This window comes from Ceratotherium simum, chromosome 26 (assembly GCF_057802395.1).
Source record: "Ceratotherium simum simum isolate JZ-2026a chromosome 26, ASM5780239v1, whole genome shotgun sequence".
Lineage (NCBI taxonomy): Eukaryota > Metazoa > Chordata > Mammalia > Perissodactyla > Rhinocerotidae > Ceratotherium > Ceratotherium simum.
The window spans coordinates 4,474,264-4,492,336 of NC_141925.1; the positions used below are offsets into that span (position 1 = coordinate 4,474,264).

Genomic DNA, 18,073 nt, shown 5'->3' on the forward strand with positions numbered 1-18,073 from the left:
AGAGAGGGGTCCGGGACCATGCCCCAGGTCACACACTGGTGGGTGTTAAGGGCTGGGACCAGGGTCCGAGTCCAAGGGCCTGACCCGCCTGAAACTCGTCCTGCCACTGCCTCTTCCCCATCGCTGCTCTGCTTGGGTCTGGGGGTTCCACGGGGGTTTTGCCTTTTAACAAGTCGGGGTTTCCCAGATTTTCTTTAATGAGGAGGTCTTACTTTCACGATGGGAACGACAAACAAGAAACAAGGCACCCGGGAGTCTGGACAGGAAGGCTGAGGGTCGGCAGGGAGAGGAGGGGAACGTGGGCCTCCTGTCCACGCAGCCAGGCAAGTTGTGGGGCAGGGGCCACAGTTGTTGACTTCCCTCTGGCTTGTGTTTTTCAACTGAGGTAAAATTCACATAACAAAACTAACCATTAGCCATGTTAAAGTGAACAGATCAGTGCATTTAGTATATTCACGATGTTGAAACACCACCACCTCTCTCTCTTTCCAAGACATGTTCATCACCCCAAAAGGGAACCCCACAACCGCTAAGCACTTGCCCTATCCCCCCATCCCCCAGCCCCTGGCAACCACTAAGTACTGTGTGTCTCTATGGATCTGCCTGTTCTGGACATTTCATCTAAATGGAATCACGCACTGTGTGGCCTTTGGCCTCTTTCACTGAGCATCATGTTTTCGAGGTTCATACCCTTTGAAGCACGTGTCAGTGCTTCGTTGCTTTTTATGGCTGAATAATATTCCATTGTCTGGATGGACCACAGTGTGTTTATCCATCTTCAGTTGATGGACACTTGGGTTGTTTCCACCTTTTGGGGACTGGGAATAGTGCTGCTATTGAACATGAGTCCAAGACTTTGAGTCCCTGTTTTCAGTTCTCTTGGGTACGTACCTGGGAGTGAAATTGCTAGGTCGTATGACAACTCTCTGTGTAACTTGCAGAGGAACTGCCAGACTGTTTTCCACAGTGGCTGCACCCCCGTCCCCCCCTTTTTGCAATAGAACACTCCAGTCATTTCAAAACTACCCTCCCTGTGCAATGGGAATCTGAGATCTCAGAATGGGACAGAGGAGATGTGGGGTATGAGATGGGGATGCCAGCACAGGTGACCCTATAACATGCTGGTCAAGGGATCTGGAATCTGAATGCCTGGGTCCCGATTCTGGCTTCTCTGCTCACTGGCTGTGGTTGGCAGAATCATGACCCCCAAAGATGTTTTGATCTTAATCCCTGGGACCTGTGAATATGTTACCTTACAGGGCAAAAGAGACTGCAGACGTGATGAAGGATTTTGATGGGGAGATTATCCTGTGAGCCAGTGTAATCACAGGGCTCCTTATAAGTGGGTGGCAGGAGGCTCAGAATCAGAGAGACGTGAGCATGGAAGCAAAAATTGAAGTGATGGGGGTGGGGCATGAACCAAGGAACGTGAGTGGCCTCTAGAAGCTGGAAAAGGAAGGAACGCCTTCTCCTCTAGAGCCTTCAGAAGGAACACAACTCTGCTGACGCATTTTAGACTCTGACCTCCAGAACTGTAAGACAATAAATCTGTGTTGTTTTAAGCCACTGTTTGTCGTAGTACGTTACAGCGACGACGGGAAATGAATACATTGGATGTATGACTTGAGCTAGTTGCCGAACTTCTCAAGGCCTCAGTTTTCATATCAGTAAAATGGGAATAGCAATAATACCCACTTTAGGATGGCCAGGAGGAATAAACTAGGTAATGGACGGATAGTGTTAGGTGCAGAGTCTAACCTGAGCCAACATGTTCTTCCCTGCTGGACCATAAGAACAAGAAACTGTGTGCACCTGGTTTGCAGCCAACCTCAAGCGCTGAGCACAGTCTCTGGCCCCTGACACGTCTGCGCTCTGAAAGAAGGGAGGAGGGAGAGCGGCCTCGCTGGGCGGGGTCAGGGGCCCCAGGCCCCAAGTTCTGGGGGAATAGCTCATTTGAGAGACGACAACCATTGTCTCGTAAGGGTTACTGTGAGGATGAGAATAGAGAGAATACGGACCCCAAAGACGGCTACCATGACGCCAGCACCTCCTAGCCGCCCGAAGACAGGAACAACTCCCTCCTCCCCGGCTCCCCCTCCTTTCTCCGTTTTTACCTTCCTCCCTCATCCTCTCCCTTCTTCCCTCCCTCCGTTCTCTCTTTTCTTTGTCTCTCCTTCATTCATGAAGTCGACAGTGGCTGAGTGCCCACTGCGTTCCAGGCTGCTTGTCTGCTCTACTGAGAAAAAGTGAAAAACCTCTGGAATAAGAGGCTGACGGCCGGGGCCCCCTCCCCGGGTCCCGCAGCACCTGCTGCTGTTGGGAGGCAGGCCCCGCCTCCCCTGAGCTCTGGCAGCCCGGGCTCGCCCTGGGGAGGGCTGGAGCTGGTTGCCAAGGCCTCAGGTGGTGTGGATGCGGAAGCAGGAAGTAGTCTGTGCTCCCAGGACCCAGGACCTGCCTGACTGGGGAGCTTGAGGCAGCTGGAGGTCTAGGAGTGGGGTTGTCGGGGGAGAGGGAGGGGAAGGTGCTGCCCAGGCCAGGGTCACGGTCAGGACCAGGAGAAGGGCTGGGCAAGGAGAGGAGCAGAAGAGGGGCTGGGGTAGGGGCTGGGGCCTAGAGGGGTGCTGTGGGAGGGGGCAGGGGCAGGGCTAGGGCTGGGCTGCGGAAGGCCTGGATGTAGCCCGGCCCCAGAGGAGCCCAGGGTTCTGAGGCGGCTTTCTGGGGGGCTGGGGCAGGTAGCACCCAGGACCCTCCAGCTGAGATGGATTTGTCGGTGAAGGACCTAGAGACTACAGCACGAGATGTGCTGGGGAAACTGAACAGCCGCCAGCCGTTCCAGTCCAAGTGGGACACCGCTGCCTTCATCATCTTCCTCGTCTTCGTCAGTGAGTGTGGCCTTTGCCTCTGGCCCCCCACCAGCCTCCCAGCCCAGGCCCAGGGTCTTATCTGGACACCTGTCCCGCCCCCAGGCGCCGTGTTCCTCCTGCTGCTGCTTGCTGGCATCCACTGCTGTTGCTGCACCTGCTGTAGCCGCCGCCCCCCCAGATCCCAGAAGGTGAGCCCCAAAAAGGTAAGCCCTGCGGGCCTCCTGGGCTGGGCAGGCACTGGGTAGCCGTACCCACAGGTGCAGAGGAGGGGGCAGCAGGGGGGGGTGCTGGGCCTGCTGTGGAGAGGGGCAGGCAGGGAACTGAGTTGTGAAGCCACTGGGCCCCCCCTGTGCCTCTCTTGCAGCAAAGCCCCAGGGGAGTGGACAACTTGGCCCTGGAACCTTAATGTGGCGAGTCCCCCAGCCCCTCTGCCCATGTGTCCTGCGGGGCGACAGTAACAACGGCCTGTCTGCCCAGAGCCTGAGTCTGCAGTATGTTCTGAGCTTCCTGTGGGGGTGGGGGGGGGGGGCAGAGCGCGGCACCGCTTTATCTAGGTGCCCACCGGGGCCCTCACAGCCTCAGCTGGCATGACTGTCACCAGGAGACCTCAAGTCACGTGCTGGAGACCACCCAGCAACTGCCCAAGGGAGGAGAAGCTGGGCTCAAACTCGGGGCCTGAACCTCAGACCCAGCCCTTGTGACCATCCCTGGGCCCTCAGCAGCTGAGAGGACCCTCTCATAGGTGGCGTAGGGAGCCCAGGCGCTCAGATACTGGTATTCTGCAGGGCTCCGACCATCAGGGACCCCCAGGCTGGTCCCCACTCAGACAGACAGACAGACAGGCAAAGTTGGATACTCTTTATTTCTGAGAGGCCCTGTCGGGGTGGCTGAGCCAACCCGTTTCCTCCTCTCTCCTTCCCAACTCGCAGCTTAGGGCCACCCCCGCCCCTCACCACCCCTGCCCCTCACCATCACGGGCAGCTCCATGGGGAGGAAGGAGAACCCTGGGCCTGGCCCCACCCTGAGTCTAAAGGTTCCTGCTGTAGGGCTCGGAATGTGGGCCACCTCATGTTCCACCTCTGGCCGCCTTCCTGACCCTCCCATCCCAAACAGAAAGCAAGCCAGCATCCTCCCTCCCAGCAGTCCCCCTGGTCATTACCATCTGTGCACATGTGACAGGCGGGACGGGCGAAGAGGGAAATAAATAGCCCGCAGGGCCCGGCTCTGGCCGGCACTCTGAGGGGTGTGTGTGGGGGGACAGGAGCCCCTGGGCAGGGGCCATTTCCCCGGGGGACAGGGTCCTGGGGTGCTCTGCTCAGAAAGGCCTGTAGCTCCAGTAGCTGGAGAACACGGAGATCTGGGGAGGGCGGGAGGTGGGGGACATGGTGAGTGTGGGGCTGGGGGCCCGGCCCCTGCTGCACCCTCCATGACCCAGGGGAGATTCAAGGTCATCCAAGGGCAGTGTGCCAGGGAGAGGATATTGCTGCCCAGCAACGCCGTGGTGCGTCTGCCTGGTGTGTGCGGCGGGGAGGGGCCTGAAGATTTAGGGGTGTTTTGGAGTCGTGACAGGAGCCCTTGGAATCCCCCCGAGAATGAAGGGGCTTAGCAGCCTGCTGCCTGGCTGGCCCAGTCTGTCTGGGAGGGGGTCCCCGGCCCAGACCCGCAGCCCCTAGGGCCCCACCTTATCCTTGAGCTGCTGGCAGAGCTGCAGGGAGACGGTGAAGAAAACCAGGGCATCGTTGAGCCAGGGGATCACACATTCCACCTTGTGCACGTGGCTCACCTCCAGACGCTGTGCGCCCCACTCGCTGGCGGGAGAGGGTGGCTCCCTGAGGGCTGCCGCCAGCCTGGCCCCCAGCCCGGAGGCGCCGAGGATCCGGGTGGGGAGGGGCCGGCATACTTACAACATGGCCCCGGGGCTGTGGAGCACGGCACCTCCAGTGGGGCGGAAGTTCTAGGCAGAAGAGCACCGGCCCCGTCAGGGCGCGGGGCTGCAGGGTGCGCGCAGGCGGGTGGAGGCCGCACGGGGGCGCTCACCTTGGTGGAGTTGGGCTGAAGGGCGTGCAGCTGGTAGACCGTGAGGCAGAGCTTGTTGAGGTTGATGTAGACGTTGACCAGCAGGTCAGAGGGCAGGGCGGGGGCGAACATCCTCTGGGGGCGGGGGCCGGGCAGGCAGGTGGGATGAGAACCGGGTAGGCACAGACCCCGGAGACACCTGGGGGGATCCCCGTCCCCATCCCATGGACTGGGGCTTCCAGACTCTTCCCAGGTACCGCCGGGCTTGGGAACCACTGACCCAGACCGGGGTGATGACATATTTGGGGGACACAGGATGGAAGCCAAGGACCCCATCCCAGAAAACTGCTTCAACAGAGCACTCGGATGGATGACGATGTGGGGCTTCCGGGATCCCTTGGGACCCCCGTGTCCCTCCCAGGGCAAGCTGGGCCCCGCCGTGGGGCCCCTCTTGGAGCAGGGGCTGGCCCGAGGCACTGACTGTGAGGCCGCTGGCGGCGATCTCAGGCAGAGTCAGCGTGGCCGGGGTGGTGAGCCGGTTGCGCGCTCTGGTCAGCTGCAGCATCACGGCGTCCATCAGCTGCGGGGAGGGGCTCGTCACCGCTGCTTCGAGGGCAGCAGGGCGGGGCCCAGTCCCACACCCAACCCCCGCCCCGCAGCATCAGGGAGCAACAAGGTTCCAGTAGCTCCCAGCTCCTGCCCTGGGTGGTCGGGGTCTCAGGGCCTGAGCCCCAAAGCAGGGGGGGCTTGATAAAGATGCAGGTGATTGGGCTCCAGCTGGGGGAGGGGAGCAGGACATCTGCACTGTAGACCACCCATCCAGGACGCTCTATTGCACGGGACCCTGGGTGCTGGTCCAGTGGAGGACAGATCTAGGGAGTTAGTCCCAGGGGCACGAGGGCTTTGTGGATGGGGCGCAGGCAATAAAGGAGCTTAGAAGGGGCCCTAATCTGGCTTGGGTCCAAGGGGCCAGGGAGGGCTTCCTGGAGGAGGTGATGGGACTGCTGAGTTGAGGCTTTAAGGTGGGCACCGGCCCCATTTTCACAGGTGAGGAAACTGAGGCTCAGAAGGGGTAAGGTCACATAGCCACTGAATAGCGGAACCATCTGGAACTCATCCCTTCACTTTGCCACATAGCAAAGCCCTGGCTTGGACCTCTCAGAGCCCCAGCTCCCAATGCTTCCAGCTGTTGCCATGGGCACCGGGATGACCTGGCTCCCAGGAAAGGCAGGACTGTTGGATGGAGGGATGGGGCTGCACCTCCTACTCCCAGGGCAATCACATGGCCGGGAGGGACCTTAGTCCATTTAGTTCCAAGTTTTCATATGAGGAACCAGAGTTCCAGAGAGGGTAAGTGAACCACCTGAGGACACACAACAAGTCAGGGGCAGAGCTAAAGCATGAGTCTGGGGCATCCAGGCTCAGCTCTTCCCACGAGGCTGTGTGAATTCACTTTGTTATTACAAAGGTTTGTGCCATTGCTCGGACTACCACTAGCAGCTACTATTTACTGAGCACTTACTAAGAGCCACTTTATCTAGATTATCACAGTTAGTAGTCACTACAGCTTGTCCCCCTTTTCCAGGTAGGAAAACTGAGGCACAGAGTGGCTAAGCAAGTGACTCGAGGTTGCACAGCTTACAGTGGAGGCCCTGGGATCAGACCCCAGGTCTGATACTGGAGCCTGGGCTGTGAGCCATTTGCCTGTGGCTGGACGGACATGTGTACATCGACAGGGGCCAGGTCAGGGGTCAGGGCCAGGGACAGGGACCTGGCTGCCCCGCCCTGTGGGCAGCTCACCTTGAGAACCTCTGCGCCCGTCCTGAACTGGTAACTCTCATCTCGGTTGGTGAGGAGGTAAAGGGCCTGGCTCACGTGGTTCCTGGCATCCTGGATCTGGAAACAGCGCCCACCGAGTGCTCAGGGGGCCGGGCCTCGGCAGGGAGAGGCATCAGCTTCAGAGCAGCCACAGCCGCCGGGCCCCCAGCTCACATGCCCCCACCCCGAGGGGCCGTCGTCCTCAGAGGGGAGGGCTGGGTGCTGCCTGCCTGACCCGAGTCACCCAACCCCTCCCCTCCAAGGGCCAGGCCCTGGCTGGGTGCTGCCCTCCAAGGACAGGCTTGGTCCCTGCCTCATGCAGCTCACCTTCTAAAGGAGAGACAGATGGTAATGGGGTAAAGGCACAAGGTGACCACTGACTGCTAGACTTGCCCAAGGAAGCACACAGGGTCCCACAGGAGGGGGTGGGGGGAGCCCCAGGGAGGCAACTCTTGAGCATCGCCCATGTGATAAGAAGAGCCAGGGGAGAGGACTCCAGGCAGAGGGACGAGCAAAGGCCCTGAGGTGGACACAGCTGGTGGCCAGTGAGAAGGGAGGGGATGGGGCAGAGGACGGGGCCCAATCACACAGAAGCTGGTAGGGAGCATGGACTTCGTCCTAAGAACCATGGGAAGCCCTTGGAGGCTCTGGGCAGGGGAATGCCTTGTTCAGGGGGACCCCTGTGGTTCCCACTGCGGCCTGGGGGCCTACAGACAGGACAAGTTCCCCACCTCTCACAGGGCTGGGCTCTGGAGCCCCAGGCACTGCCCGCCCCAGCTTAGCTGCTAGGAAACTCCCTCCCAGGCTTGCTGCGAATCCCCAGGGCCCAGGGCCGCCAGCCCCGGGAGGCCTCAGCGCCGCGAGGGCCTGCCCCTGCCTGCCCTGTGGCCTGAGGCCCGCAGGGGAAGGGCCCAGTTACCTGCTGCAGCTTCCACTGCTTGTCCTCCCGGAAGGCGAAGTGCAGCAGCTGGTTGTTCCGGGGCATCTTCAGGTTCACGTCCTGATGGGCAAGAGTGGGATAAGACGGGCAGAGGGACGCCCTCCTGCTTTTGGCCACGCTGAGCCCTGGAGCCGGGGGCAGACACCAGGGGTGTGTGGTGGCTCAGGCCCCAGCCACTCCATAGGGCAGAGGGTCTCTCAACACCTTGGCCATTTGGGGGAGGAACAGGGAGGTCAGGAAACAGCAAGGCAGGCCCAAGAGGAACCACAAAGAAATGAAAGCGAAAGAAGCCAGAAAGGGGAAGGTGGCCTGGGCTGGGAAGAGGCATGTGACTGTGGGCAAAGCGGGAATGTTTGTACAGGCCAACAGATGGGACACCCATCCGTGGACGAGAGGGACCTCCCCCATGCCTTGGCGCCTGGCACAGGGTCGGGTGCAGAAGGAGCTCAGATGTTGGCTGATTCCACTTTGATCTGGGGCCAGCCTAATCCTGCCAATGCCCACGCTTCACTGGGCCCAGACTCCGGCCGGGCCATGTGCAAAGCATCCCCCTTCCGGCACCTCTCACTGAATCCACATGCCAATCCCATGAGGAGGTTAGGGGGGTTGTTGTCATTTTACAAACGAGGAAACCGAAGCCCAGAGAGATCAAGGACCCTGCGGCGGGTCACACAGGTAGCCGGTGGCAGAGCTGGAATAGGCAGGCCTCCACGCCCTTCCCCACTGGCTCCTCCGGCAGCACACGGGAAGGGGAGAGGGGCTGGGGGACTCACCGCCTGGCTCAGCGCGTCCCCTTGCAGAGTCAGCACGCCCTTCACCTGGTCTGTGCTACAACACGAGGGGGTCAGAGCGGTGCCTCCAGCTGCCCCCTCCCATCACCTGGCTCTCCCAGCAGGCTGCCCCTGGCTGTCACAGGATGGTCCAGCCTGTCCCACCACTTGTCCCACTGCACACCCTCTGGAGGTGCCACCTCTCCTATAGGGTATCCTAGGCGTCCCCCCTCCGGAGGAGCCCATCCCCCTAGTTTCCGCCCAGCCCTGGCTCACCCACAGCTGCCTAGGATGTAGTTCTCCTGCTTGGCAGGCCCTTCGGTGCCTGAGCCTGGCAGAGTGAATCTGAGAGAGGCCTCCTGGGGGGGAGAGGGGAGTGGGGTAAAGGTCCCCTCATCCAGCCCAGCGCTCCTTCCAGAAGCCCCATTCCCAGGCCCCTCCCACCCCCCCCCCCCCCACCAGCCTGAGTTTCAGGTCCTGCCTGGGCCGACACCTGCTCCTTCCACATTCCCTGGGAGCCTCCGGTGTGCCCAACGCGGGGATACAGAACTGAGAGGCCGGCCTCGCTCCGTGAAGGTGCTAGGCTATGGGGAGCAGAGTCGGGGAAGGGCAATAGTCATGGTAACCCGGCAATTCCGGCCGTATCAGGCACTGTCTGGACATTTTTGTGAGTGGATTGGCTTGCCTATCTTCACAACACTCCTGTGAGGCCGCTACTGTTATCTCCTTTTGGCAAAAGGGAGGCCCAGGGAGGCTGAGTACTTGGCAGAGTTCGCAGTGCTACGGTCCTTCAGATCTGAGGTTAAATGTCACAACTCCAAAAGAAGCCCTCCCCGACCCCGGGCTGGCGCGGGCCCAACGCGCTCACACAGCTGCTTGTGGAACTGGGTCACTATCTGCGGGTCCCCGGCTGGACTGCACGTCCGCCGCGGGCAGGCCTGGTCTGCGTGCACAGCAGAGGCGCCCGGGGCGGCGCGGGGGCCGGGGCGGCGGGCCCGCGCGGGGCGCGTTACCTTGAGAATGTCCTGCAGCTGCCGCAGCACTGCGTGCACCTCGTCGTGCAGCAGCCAGCGGAACTCCTCCTCCTGCGGGGAGAGGCCTGCTGTCAGCCGCGCGGGCCCCCCGCCCCCCGCCCCCGCCCCCGCCCGGGCCGCGCGCCTCACCAGCACCGCTCGCTCTGCTGCCGTTGCTGCCATCGCCGTTGCCATCGCCGCCGCCCGCCGCCCAGCGACAGTCACCCGCCCTCCGTCCGCTGGTCGCTCGGTCCGCCAGCCGTCCGTCCGCAGCTGCGCCCTGGCCCACCCCTCACCGCCGATTGGCCGAGCGGGTTCCCGCCCCGCCCCCGGGCTACCGTCCCCGCCGCCGATTGGCTGAGCTGGCGCCCGCCCCGCCCCTGGTCGCGACGCTGCGGGCGCCCTGAGATGAGGGAGGCGGCTGCGCGAACCCGCCCGCGCCGGCTCGCCCGGGACGCCGCCGGCACCAGCCGCGGGCGCTGAGCGGTGGGGCGCCGTGTCCGCCGCTGCTCTCGCGCCGGAGCGCTGCGTCCGCTCGTCCCGCCCCTCCTCGGCTCGGATAGGGCGCCCTGCTCCGCCTGCACTCGTTGATTGGCCGGCGAGATGGCTTGCTCTCGCCGCGCCCGGCGATTGGCGGACGGGGCCGTCCGTTCCCACTCGGCCTCGCCAGCGGACCGAGAGTTCCGTTGGTCCGGGAGGATCCAGCCGGGGGACCCCACTGTCCCGGCGCCGTGGGACCGGCCGCACACCGCCACCAACGGAATCACTCACAGTTGTGTTACCAAGAAACGTTTTATTTCGCTTGCAGTAGCTTTTTGTTAATTGCACAAAATCATGTTTTGTTTTTGCCATTTAAACGTTATCACACAATCCTATTCTGAAAGACAAATGTTCATTAAAAACAAAGCAAAAATAAAAATTCACAACCTTAATTACCTAGAAGATTTGTCATTGAAAGGAGGTTTAAAGGAAAAAAAGGGTGGCGGAGGAGGGGCTTTCTTACAAGCTTTTTCACAAGTGTCACATTTTCTCCTTAAAAGGGAAGGATTTCAAAACAAAGGTGAAATAGCTTAAACAGAAATATTCATAAAAAGAAACTTTACAGAATTGTCAACAATATTAAGACACTGACTAACCAGTTTCATTACAGCATCTTCCCCCTCCCCCACCCCCCAGTGTCTGGCTAGGACTAGAACAGGCTTTGTGTTGAGACAGAAAAGAATTCAAAATCCCAGTGAAATTAACAATTGTGCCAAAAACCCCACAGGCATCTTCCCTCCCCTACCCCCACTTCTGAGATCCCCTAACCTGGGTTCCGATCAGTGAGGGAGAGGGGCCCACACCAGCGTGGCCACCTCACTACACATCTATCATTATATATTCACTATAAATGCTGACCTTCTGCAAAGTGTGACTTTGGAAAATCCAGCCCATGCAGAGGGAGAGCACCGACATCCTTTAGGTGACTTCTCCTTGTTCTCATGCCACATTCCAAGCCCCTCTGGTCCCCTACCCAAGGAGAAATGTTAGGGCCTCGAGGATGCCTTAGATCCACCTCTGAGGGTCAGTTAGTTCAGGCTCGGTCAGGCCCAGTTCTCCTCTTCCCTCCCGACAGACCCTGGGGCCCTGGAAGCACCGAAGACCATGCTGCTGGCTGACGTGAAGACACTCGTTCCTGTTTCAAGAGCTGAGCCTAAGAAATGGTCATCGTTGGTCAGGCTGGGTCTGGGCCAAAGAAGGGACAGACACACAGGAAGAAATACTGTCTCCATGGGAAGAAAAGGGGGGAGGGAGGAGAATGGAGAGAGGTGGGCATGCAGGGGACGTGTGCAGGGGCAGGCTGGAGAAGCTGGGACAGCTGCGAGGGGACTTGGGTCAGAGTGGCTCTTCAGAACCAAGTGAAGAGTCTGTGGCATAACGGAAACAGGAAGGAACCCCACTCCCCCTCCCTCTTCACTCCTCACTGGTGGCCCTCAGGACCCCCTTCCCAAGGGCTGGAATGCAAATCCAAATACTGAAACAGCCTATAAGGAGTGAGCTCCCCCTACACCGAGCACGGAAGTCGGATCACAGCCCAGGGTTCCGCAGTGAGTGACTTCTGGGACGGGTGCTGAAGAGCAGCGAGGAAAAGCGGGCTTCTGTGAGGCTCACCTACGGGCTGGCTGTGTGCTGCTCTCCCGGGAAAGCCAGAGCCCTGTCTTCCTTGACTCTGCCAATCTCTTTTCAGTTCACAAAGGCATTTATGGAGACTTGGTTGCATGTTGGTAGCTTAAACCTGACAATCCTCATCAGCTGGTCACCTGAGGTTGGGGGGCCCAAGGGACCCTCTGTTTAGAGTCTGTGCTGGCTCCTCGGGCCCAGAGGTGCTCTGCGAGGGATCCAGTGGGGGACATGGACTTGACCGCAGCCTCTTCGCCTGTGAGGGAAGCAGTGGGAAGGCTTCCAATTCTCACTGCTGACTAGTTCCTCGACTGGAAGGCGTCTGAGATAAAATAAGCTCAGAAGAAGGGGAAAAAAAAAGCCAGGCAGCAGTTTCTGGGCAGCTTCTATCCTGGGGCGAGAGCCAGTGTGGTGTGTGTGGGTGTGGGTGTAGGGGTGTGTGTGTTCGTGAACACACAGCCACCTAGTCCGGGGGCCAGTGCCCAGCTCAAGAGCTTTCCCACAGGCCAATCCTGCTGACACCCTCCTCTCCCCAGGACCTCCAGGGGAAGAGTGATGCTGTGTGCTGTGCTGATGGCAAGTCTCAAAGTCTGTATAAAAGGAGATGGAGACAGGAGGACTGGTCCAGAGTGAAGTCCCAGGACCCCAACCCCATGTGAGGAAGAGGGGGTCAGAGGGGAGATTGGGGGGCAAGGGTGGGGTGTCGAGGCCTTAGTGTATATAGGCTCGGTACACGGCAGACATGTCGTTGTCAGACTGGTCCAGAGCCTTGGCTCTTTTGTACACCTGGAAAAAAAACGAGATGGGCTCAGTGTCTGGCCACAGGACTGACGGAAAGACATGAATCTGCTTCCCGGAGGCGGTTCCAGATGTGGTTAGGCAGGCAGGTCTGGAGTCCAGGCTGTCTGGCTCCCTCACTGACCCGCCTGACCTTGGGCTAAGTGTCGCAGTTGCTCTGTGCTCTGCCACTGCTTCTGGACATTGTGGGGAAGGTAACAGGGTCGGGGGAGGATTAAGTGGAGGGAGGGTGTAAGTGCTCAGAGGCAGGGCCCAGCACTGTTAGTAATTATAATCATGTCCCTTCCTGCTGGCAACCCCCCAACCTTCCCATGTTGTTCTCTGGGCTGCTGGCTGTCCTTTACCCTTCCGTCTGCGTGGCTGGCTCCTTCCCAATCAGCTCACGGGCCATCACTGACCACCATCTAAAGCAGCGGCTGAACCACTTTACCCTGGCGGCCACCTTTATCTCTTTACTCTTCTATTTTATTCGTATTTCTAACCTTCCCAAATTCTGACTTGTTTAAATACTTATGTGCTGATTTTGTGCCTCCTTCCACTAAAATGTAAGCCCTAAAAGGAGGGGAAGGGGCTGCACCCCAACATGTTCCCAGAGCCTAGAACAGTGCTTGGCAATTAACAGCCACCCCAGAGATACCAGGTGAATATGAAAGAATGTGAAAAGAATTAGAAAGCCATTGTTCAACAGGGGCAGTGTGGCAGCCAGTCATGCTGAGGACGTGCAGCTGGACACGAGGCCCCTCCCGCACAGCCTGCTGTGGTTTTTTTCTTTTTTTAAACATAGTCCAGTCGGAGCCACTATAACTGAGTATCCATCACAGCTCAGGTGTAGCTGTCAACTCAGAACAAAGGCTAAATAAAGACTTTTTCAGATAAGAGAAAACTAATTGTGGCCAGCAGACCTGCAGTACATGGAATGCTAAAGCAAGTTCTTCTGGCTGAAAGGAAATAATACCAGAGAGAAATGCAATTCTTCAGACAGGAACGGAGAGCACTGGAAATGGTAAATTAGAGAAACAGAAAATAATTTTTTCTCTTCATTTCTTTAAAATACATATGACTACTTAAAGTAAAACATTCCAACACTGTCTGGTGGGTTTAAAACAAAGGCAGAGGTAAGACAAAGCACACCTGTGCCCTAGAGCAGGGCTTCTCAGCCTGAGGTGACTCTGCCCCCAGGGCACATATGGTACCATCTGGAGACATCTCCTATCAACCCAGCGGGCGCTGCTGGCATCTAGTAAGGAGAGGACAGGGATGCTGCCGAACATCCTGCAGTGCACGGGACAGCTCCCATGACATAATGTCAGCATACCCAGGTGGAGAAACCCTGCCTTAGAGGACGAGGGAGGGGGAGGTAAATGGATCTACGCTTCATGTGAACAGGTCCAATATTAACTCTAAGTACGCTGTGAAGTTAAGTATGCATATTGCAATCCCTAGAGCAAAGATAAAAGAAAAATAATGCATGTTAAACAGTCAATAGATAAAATGGAATTCTAAAAAATATTCAAAAAACCCAAAAGAAAGAAAGAAAGAAAGGAGAAAACACAAACAAAAACCAGAGGGGACAAACAGCAATCAAATGATCAAAGAGTAGCTCCAAAACCAACACACTCATAGACTTCAAGACATAGACCAAATATTAAAGGACTGGTTAACCTTAGGATCCTAAACTCTGAGCTCCAAATGCTGGAGGGCCTAAATTCACACCATCCAAATGGTCAGAAAGTGCCATGCTCCACTGAGAAATTAACCAAAAGGTCCATTTCTAAGCCAAGGAAGTCAGGGTGGAGGTAAGCCACAATCACTTCATAGAGAAGTGTTGCCAATAAGAGCCACACACAGAATGGGTTCAGTTAAAGTCAAAGACGACTACAATTAAAGATAAGCTCATCGACCAAAAAATGATAAAATACACGAGGAAGTCCACTGCCAAGAGAGAACCCACAGATAAAACAAACAGGAGGAAACTGAAATTGTACTGCAACCTGAAGGAGTGAAATAAGTGTGCTGAACTGTTCGGACAGACAAACAAGGGACAGAGGACATAGAATTTAGGAACGGAAAATTATAAACTATGAAGAGGCAGGTCTGAAAACAGCAGTACTGTGTTTACTTTTTCTTTGCTGGAACAAGCCACTTGAGACCTATGAGAATTTAACTTGAATGAAAATGTACATCAGCTTATAGCAACTGAAAGATACAGCTTCTAAAATAAATGAATCTATGTGTTTCACAAAATGTAGTTTTTATTTTAAGTCTATGATAAAGACAAATAATGCACAGCTGGTGGTGGTTTTTTTTTTGCTGCAGAAGATTCACCCTGAGCTAATAATACCTGTTGCCAATCTTCCTCTTTTTGCTTGAGGAAGTTTCTCCGTGAGCTAACATCTCTGCCAATATTCCTCTATTTTGTATGTGGGTCGTAGCCACAGCATGGCTGCCAATGAGTGGTGTAGATCTGCACCCCCAGGCTGCTCAAGTGGAGCGCTCTGAACTTAACCACTAGGCTACAGGGCTGGCCCCTGTCTTTTTTTTAAAGATTACCCTTCTATCAGGTTGAGATGAGAAAGTTGAACTTCTAAAAAACTGTTTTCAAAAAGTGCATATGCCCCTGTGTTCATTGCAGCCTTATTCACGATAGCCAAGACTTGGAAGCAACCTAAGTGCCCATCAAGGGACGAATGGATAAAAAAGCTGTGGTATATATATACAATGGAATACTACTCAGCCATAAGAAACGATGAAATCCAGCCATTTGTGACAACATGGATGGACATTGAGGGCATGATGCAAAGTGAAATAAGTCAGAGGGAGAAGGTCAAATACCGTATGATTTCCTTCATTAAGTAGTAGATAATAACAACAATAAACAAACACATAGGGACAGAGATTGGATTGGTGGTTACCAGAGGGGAAGGGGGGAGGGAGGAGGGTGAAAGGGATAATTGGGTACATGTGTGTGGTGATGGGTTGTAATTAGTATTTTGGTGGTGAACATGATGTAATCTATGCAGAAATAGAAGTACAATGATGTACACCTGAAATTTTTACAATGTTATAAACCAATGTTACTGCAATAAACAAAAAATTAAAAAAAAAAAAAAAAAAACAAAAAAACAAAAAAACAAAAAGTGCATATGTAGGTGCTTAATAAATACCTCATTCAAAAAAAGTTATTGACTAAACACTCCAATTAACAAGCAGATATTGTAAGCATGGGTAAAAATGCAAGCCCCAATTACAGACCCTCTACAAAAGATACAATTTAAAAATAAAGATACAGGTTGAAAGTAAAGAGATGGAAAAAGATATACCATGAAAACAGTAAGCTTGAGAAGGCAGCAGCTATATTAAATTCAGACAATAGACTTCAAGACAAAGATTAAGAGGGACATTTCATGATAATAAAGGGCAAATTCATCAGGAAAACATACAACCATAAATGGGTATGAGCCTACTAACAAGAATTTCAAAGACGTTAAGCAAAATGGACAGAATTAAAGGGAGAAACAGACAATCCCACAGTTGTAGCTGGAGACTTTAACATCCCTCTCTTAGCAACTGAAGGAACTAGAGAAAAAAGTCAGTAAAGACAATCTGAAAACACCACAAACCAACTCGACCTCACTGCTCTCTGCAGAACACACATACTTCTTACGTACATCGCACGCCCACCAAGACAGGCCACCTGCTGGGCCACAAAACAAGTCTGAACAAATTTAAAGAGTTAAAAATCATACAGGGCATGTTTTTTGACCACAACAGAGATATATTAGAAACCAATAACCATTAGACATCCAGGAAAACCCCAAATATTTGATAAACTTTTAAGTAATCCACAGGTCAAAGAAGAAATCACAAGGGAAGTAAGCATGGCTCAGAAGGAAATGTATAGCTTTAAATGCTCCTGTTAAAAAAGGTGAGTCTAAAATCAAGGACCTAAGATTCCACTTGAGAGGTTAGACAAAGAGCAAAGAGAAGCCAAAGTGAGAAGAGGGGAGGAATAATCACAGAAAAACAAAGAGAAGCTGCAGGGATCTGCACCACTGCCTCCTGCAGTTACCTCATTGGCTGCAGCTGCCATAGGAGTCGGATGGTTGACGGCATCACCCAGTGCAATGGCTAAGCGGAGATCCTTCTGAATGTATTTCAGGTAGAAATCGGGCTTAAAGTTTCCTTGCAGGATATCTGGGGAGGGAAAGCCACTTATCAGAAGAATTAAAAAGACCCTAAATAAGAAGCCACCTGCAGTACCGTCAGGGCTCAACACCTAGCATTTCTTCCCCCTCAGACACAAGCTGAGACAAGCTCCCAGCCTATACCCCCAAGTCCCATCGGCACGACTCTGGACCCCCTCTGCCCCAGGGGCATGGACTGACTGGAGGATGCATCTTTCATACCCAATGAGCCCCTGAAGAAGAGACTCTGCTGTGACTGCTGCCTGACCTGGGTCCCCAGCTCCAATCAAGAATAAAACGCAAGGAGAGATGCCAAAGGCAACTTACTTTGGCACTTCTGGTCCAGAAAGATGCTGGCCAACTGTCCCTGATTGAGAATGTCCAAGAGTGTCTGCTGGGACTGGCCTGTCACTTGGGCCAGGGTTAGCCCCTCAGCGATGGTGGCCATGAAGCTCCCCTGGACCATGTTCACGATCAGCATCATCTTGGCTGCGTTGCCAACCTCACCTGCCCAGGACAAAGAATCACGGTCACTTCCTCAGAATTCCACAGACAGGGACTTTCTGCCCACCCTCATCCCTGCTCGGACCTACCTCTACACCCAGGAGAGGCCCCATTCACCTGCCCTGAAAGAACTGGCTCTGACCCTCTGGCTCTTCCTCCTTCCAGGCACTGACTGTGCAAATCAAAGGAAACCTTCCCACGGGGGACCCAGGCAGAGAGGCCGTGCGGGACTGACGCTGTCACCAGTGTGGTCTAGAGGGGATGTGGCCCACCCAGCCTCCAGGCCTGCAGTGGCCCGACAGGTGGGCAGGCATGTTACCTAGAAAGAAGGAGGTCTTCCCCATTGCCTGGAAGCAGCTGCTGCAGTCCTCATATAAGCCCCTGTCTCCGGCTGCTAAGATCACCAACATCCCATCATTAGACAGCTGCTGATTCCCTGAGACGGGGGCTTCCAGAAAGCGGCCCCCCCTGGAGACAATCACCTGGAAAGGAAAGGCACAGCTTCTGGAGGCCTTGTCTCTCCCAGGGGTCTTGGGCAGGGAGCAAGGAGCGTCCTCAGATGGGAGCAGTTGGCCCTCCACACTGAGGCCCCAAAGCTGACATCTGTACCAAGGTTAGGACTAATGTCACGGGAGGGTCAGCAGACAGTCCTCCAACAGATGCCTGATCACATACAGTAAACAGAGAAGCTGGGTCTCCTCATAGGCTCCCATTTACTCTGAATTTCTTACAAAGACCAAAGACTATAGCCAAACTTGGCCATGCCAAAGGCTTGGCTGACCACGTCTCCCACAGAAATTGTCCTTCCCTGACTTCAGCCACCCTCAGAACATACATGGGGCAGACGTCACCGCCCGGTCTCCTCGCTTGGGCCCAGCAACTGAGGGAGGAGGCATATTCTGCTAGTACCAACTGTAGATAGCTACTGAAACCAAAAAGGCCGTGCTGGCAGCCTGGATTGCTTCTCATTGTGAGGCTGGCAGCTACGGGACCTGATGCCCATCCC

At 55.5% G+C, this 18,073-nt stretch overlaps 3 protein-coding genes across 7 annotated transcripts in view; 1 reads left to right on the forward strand and 2 right to left on the reverse strand.

Annotated features, from left to right (window-relative positions):
- Window positions 1–2,421: 2,421 nt before the first annotated feature.
- Window positions 2,422–3,342, forward strand: SMIM22 (small integral membrane protein 22). 2 transcript variants are annotated; one of them, XM_014793478.2, is made up of 4 exons: window positions 2,422–2,483; window positions 2,733–2,882; window positions 2,967–3,052; window positions 3,229–3,342. In XM_014793478.2, exons 2-4 carry the CDS (start codon window positions 2,759–2,761, stop codon window positions 3,268–3,270), a joined length of 252 nt encoding a protein of 83 aa, XP_014648964.1. In that variant the 5' UTR covers window positions 2,422–2,483; window positions 2,733–2,758; the 3' UTR covers window positions 3,271–3,342. The 2 variants fall into 2 exon arrangements, with proteins under 2 accessions (XP_014648964.1, XP_014648963.1); XM_014793477.2 differs by having other exon boundaries at window positions 2,423–2,483; window positions 2,967–3,067.
- A 365-nt stretch (window positions 3,343–3,707) lies between these two features.
- ROGDI (rogdi atypical leucine zipper) lies at window positions 3,708–9,691 on the reverse strand. Of its 2 annotated transcripts, XM_004438097.3 has the most exons (11): window positions 9,572–9,689; window positions 9,422–9,493; window positions 8,685–8,767; window positions 8,412–8,466; window positions 7,618–7,698; window positions 6,681–6,776; window positions 5,362–5,460; window positions 4,902–5,015; window positions 4,769–4,818; window positions 4,546–4,672; window positions 3,708–4,221 (listed from the first exon to the last, which is right to left on the reverse strand). In XM_004438097.3, exons 1-11 carry the CDS (start codon window positions 9,614–9,616, stop codon window positions 4,180–4,182), a joined length of 864 nt encoding a protein of 287 aa, XP_004438154.1. In that variant the 5' UTR covers window positions 9,617–9,689; the 3' UTR covers window positions 3,708–4,179. The 2 variants fall into 2 exon arrangements, with proteins under 2 accessions (XP_004438154.1, XP_087305707.1); XM_087449581.1 differs by lacking the exon at window positions 4,769–4,818 and having other exon boundaries at window positions 9,572–9,691.
- Window positions 9,692–10,194: 503 nt separating this feature from the next.
- GLYR1 (glyoxylate reductase 1 homolog) overlaps window positions 10,195–18,073 on the reverse strand; it is a 35,019-nt gene continuing 27,140 nt past the window's right edge. For 2 of the 3 annotated variants that reach the window (XM_014793473.2, XM_004438096.3), the window contains exons 13-16: window positions 17,387–17,549; window positions 16,891–17,070; window positions 16,449–16,573; window positions 10,195–12,367 (exon numbers count right to left, since the gene is read on the reverse strand). In XM_014793473.2, the coding sequence (XP_014648959.1) occupies window positions 12,293–12,367; window positions 16,449–16,573; window positions 16,891–17,070; window positions 17,387–17,549 (543 nt within the window). In that variant the 3' untranslated portion in view covers window positions 10,195–12,292. The remainder of the gene's footprint in view (window positions 12,368–16,448; window positions 16,574–16,890; window positions 17,071–17,386; window positions 17,550–18,073) is intronic. The other variant, XR_015556487.1, reaches the window with a different exon arrangement.

Coding starts and splice junctions, on each gene's coding strand:
- SMIM22 (XM_014793477.2), top strand. CDS start 2,759: ATGGATTTGTCGGTGAAGGACCTAGAGACTACAGCACGAGATGTGCTG. Junction 2,883..2,966: donor CATCTTCCTCGTCTTCGTCA/GTGAGTGTGGCC, acceptor TCCCGCCCCCAG/GCGCCGTGTTCCTCCTGCTG. Junction 3,068..3,228: donor AGAAGGTGAGCCCCAAAAAG/GTAAGCCCTGCG, acceptor CCTCTCTTGCAG/CAAAGCCCCAGGGGAGTGGA.
- ROGDI (XM_004438097.3), bottom strand. CDS start 9,616: ATGGCAACGGCGATGGCAGCAACGGCAGCAGAGCGAGCGGTGCTG. Junction 8,467..8,684: donor TACATCCTAGGCAGCTGTGG/GTGAGCCAGGGC, acceptor CTCGTGTTGTAG/CACAGACCAGGTGAAGGGCG. Junction 5,461..6,680: donor CGGGCGCAGAGGTTCTCAAG/GTGAGCTGCCCA, acceptor CCCTCCCCGCAG/CTGATGGACGCCGTGATGCT.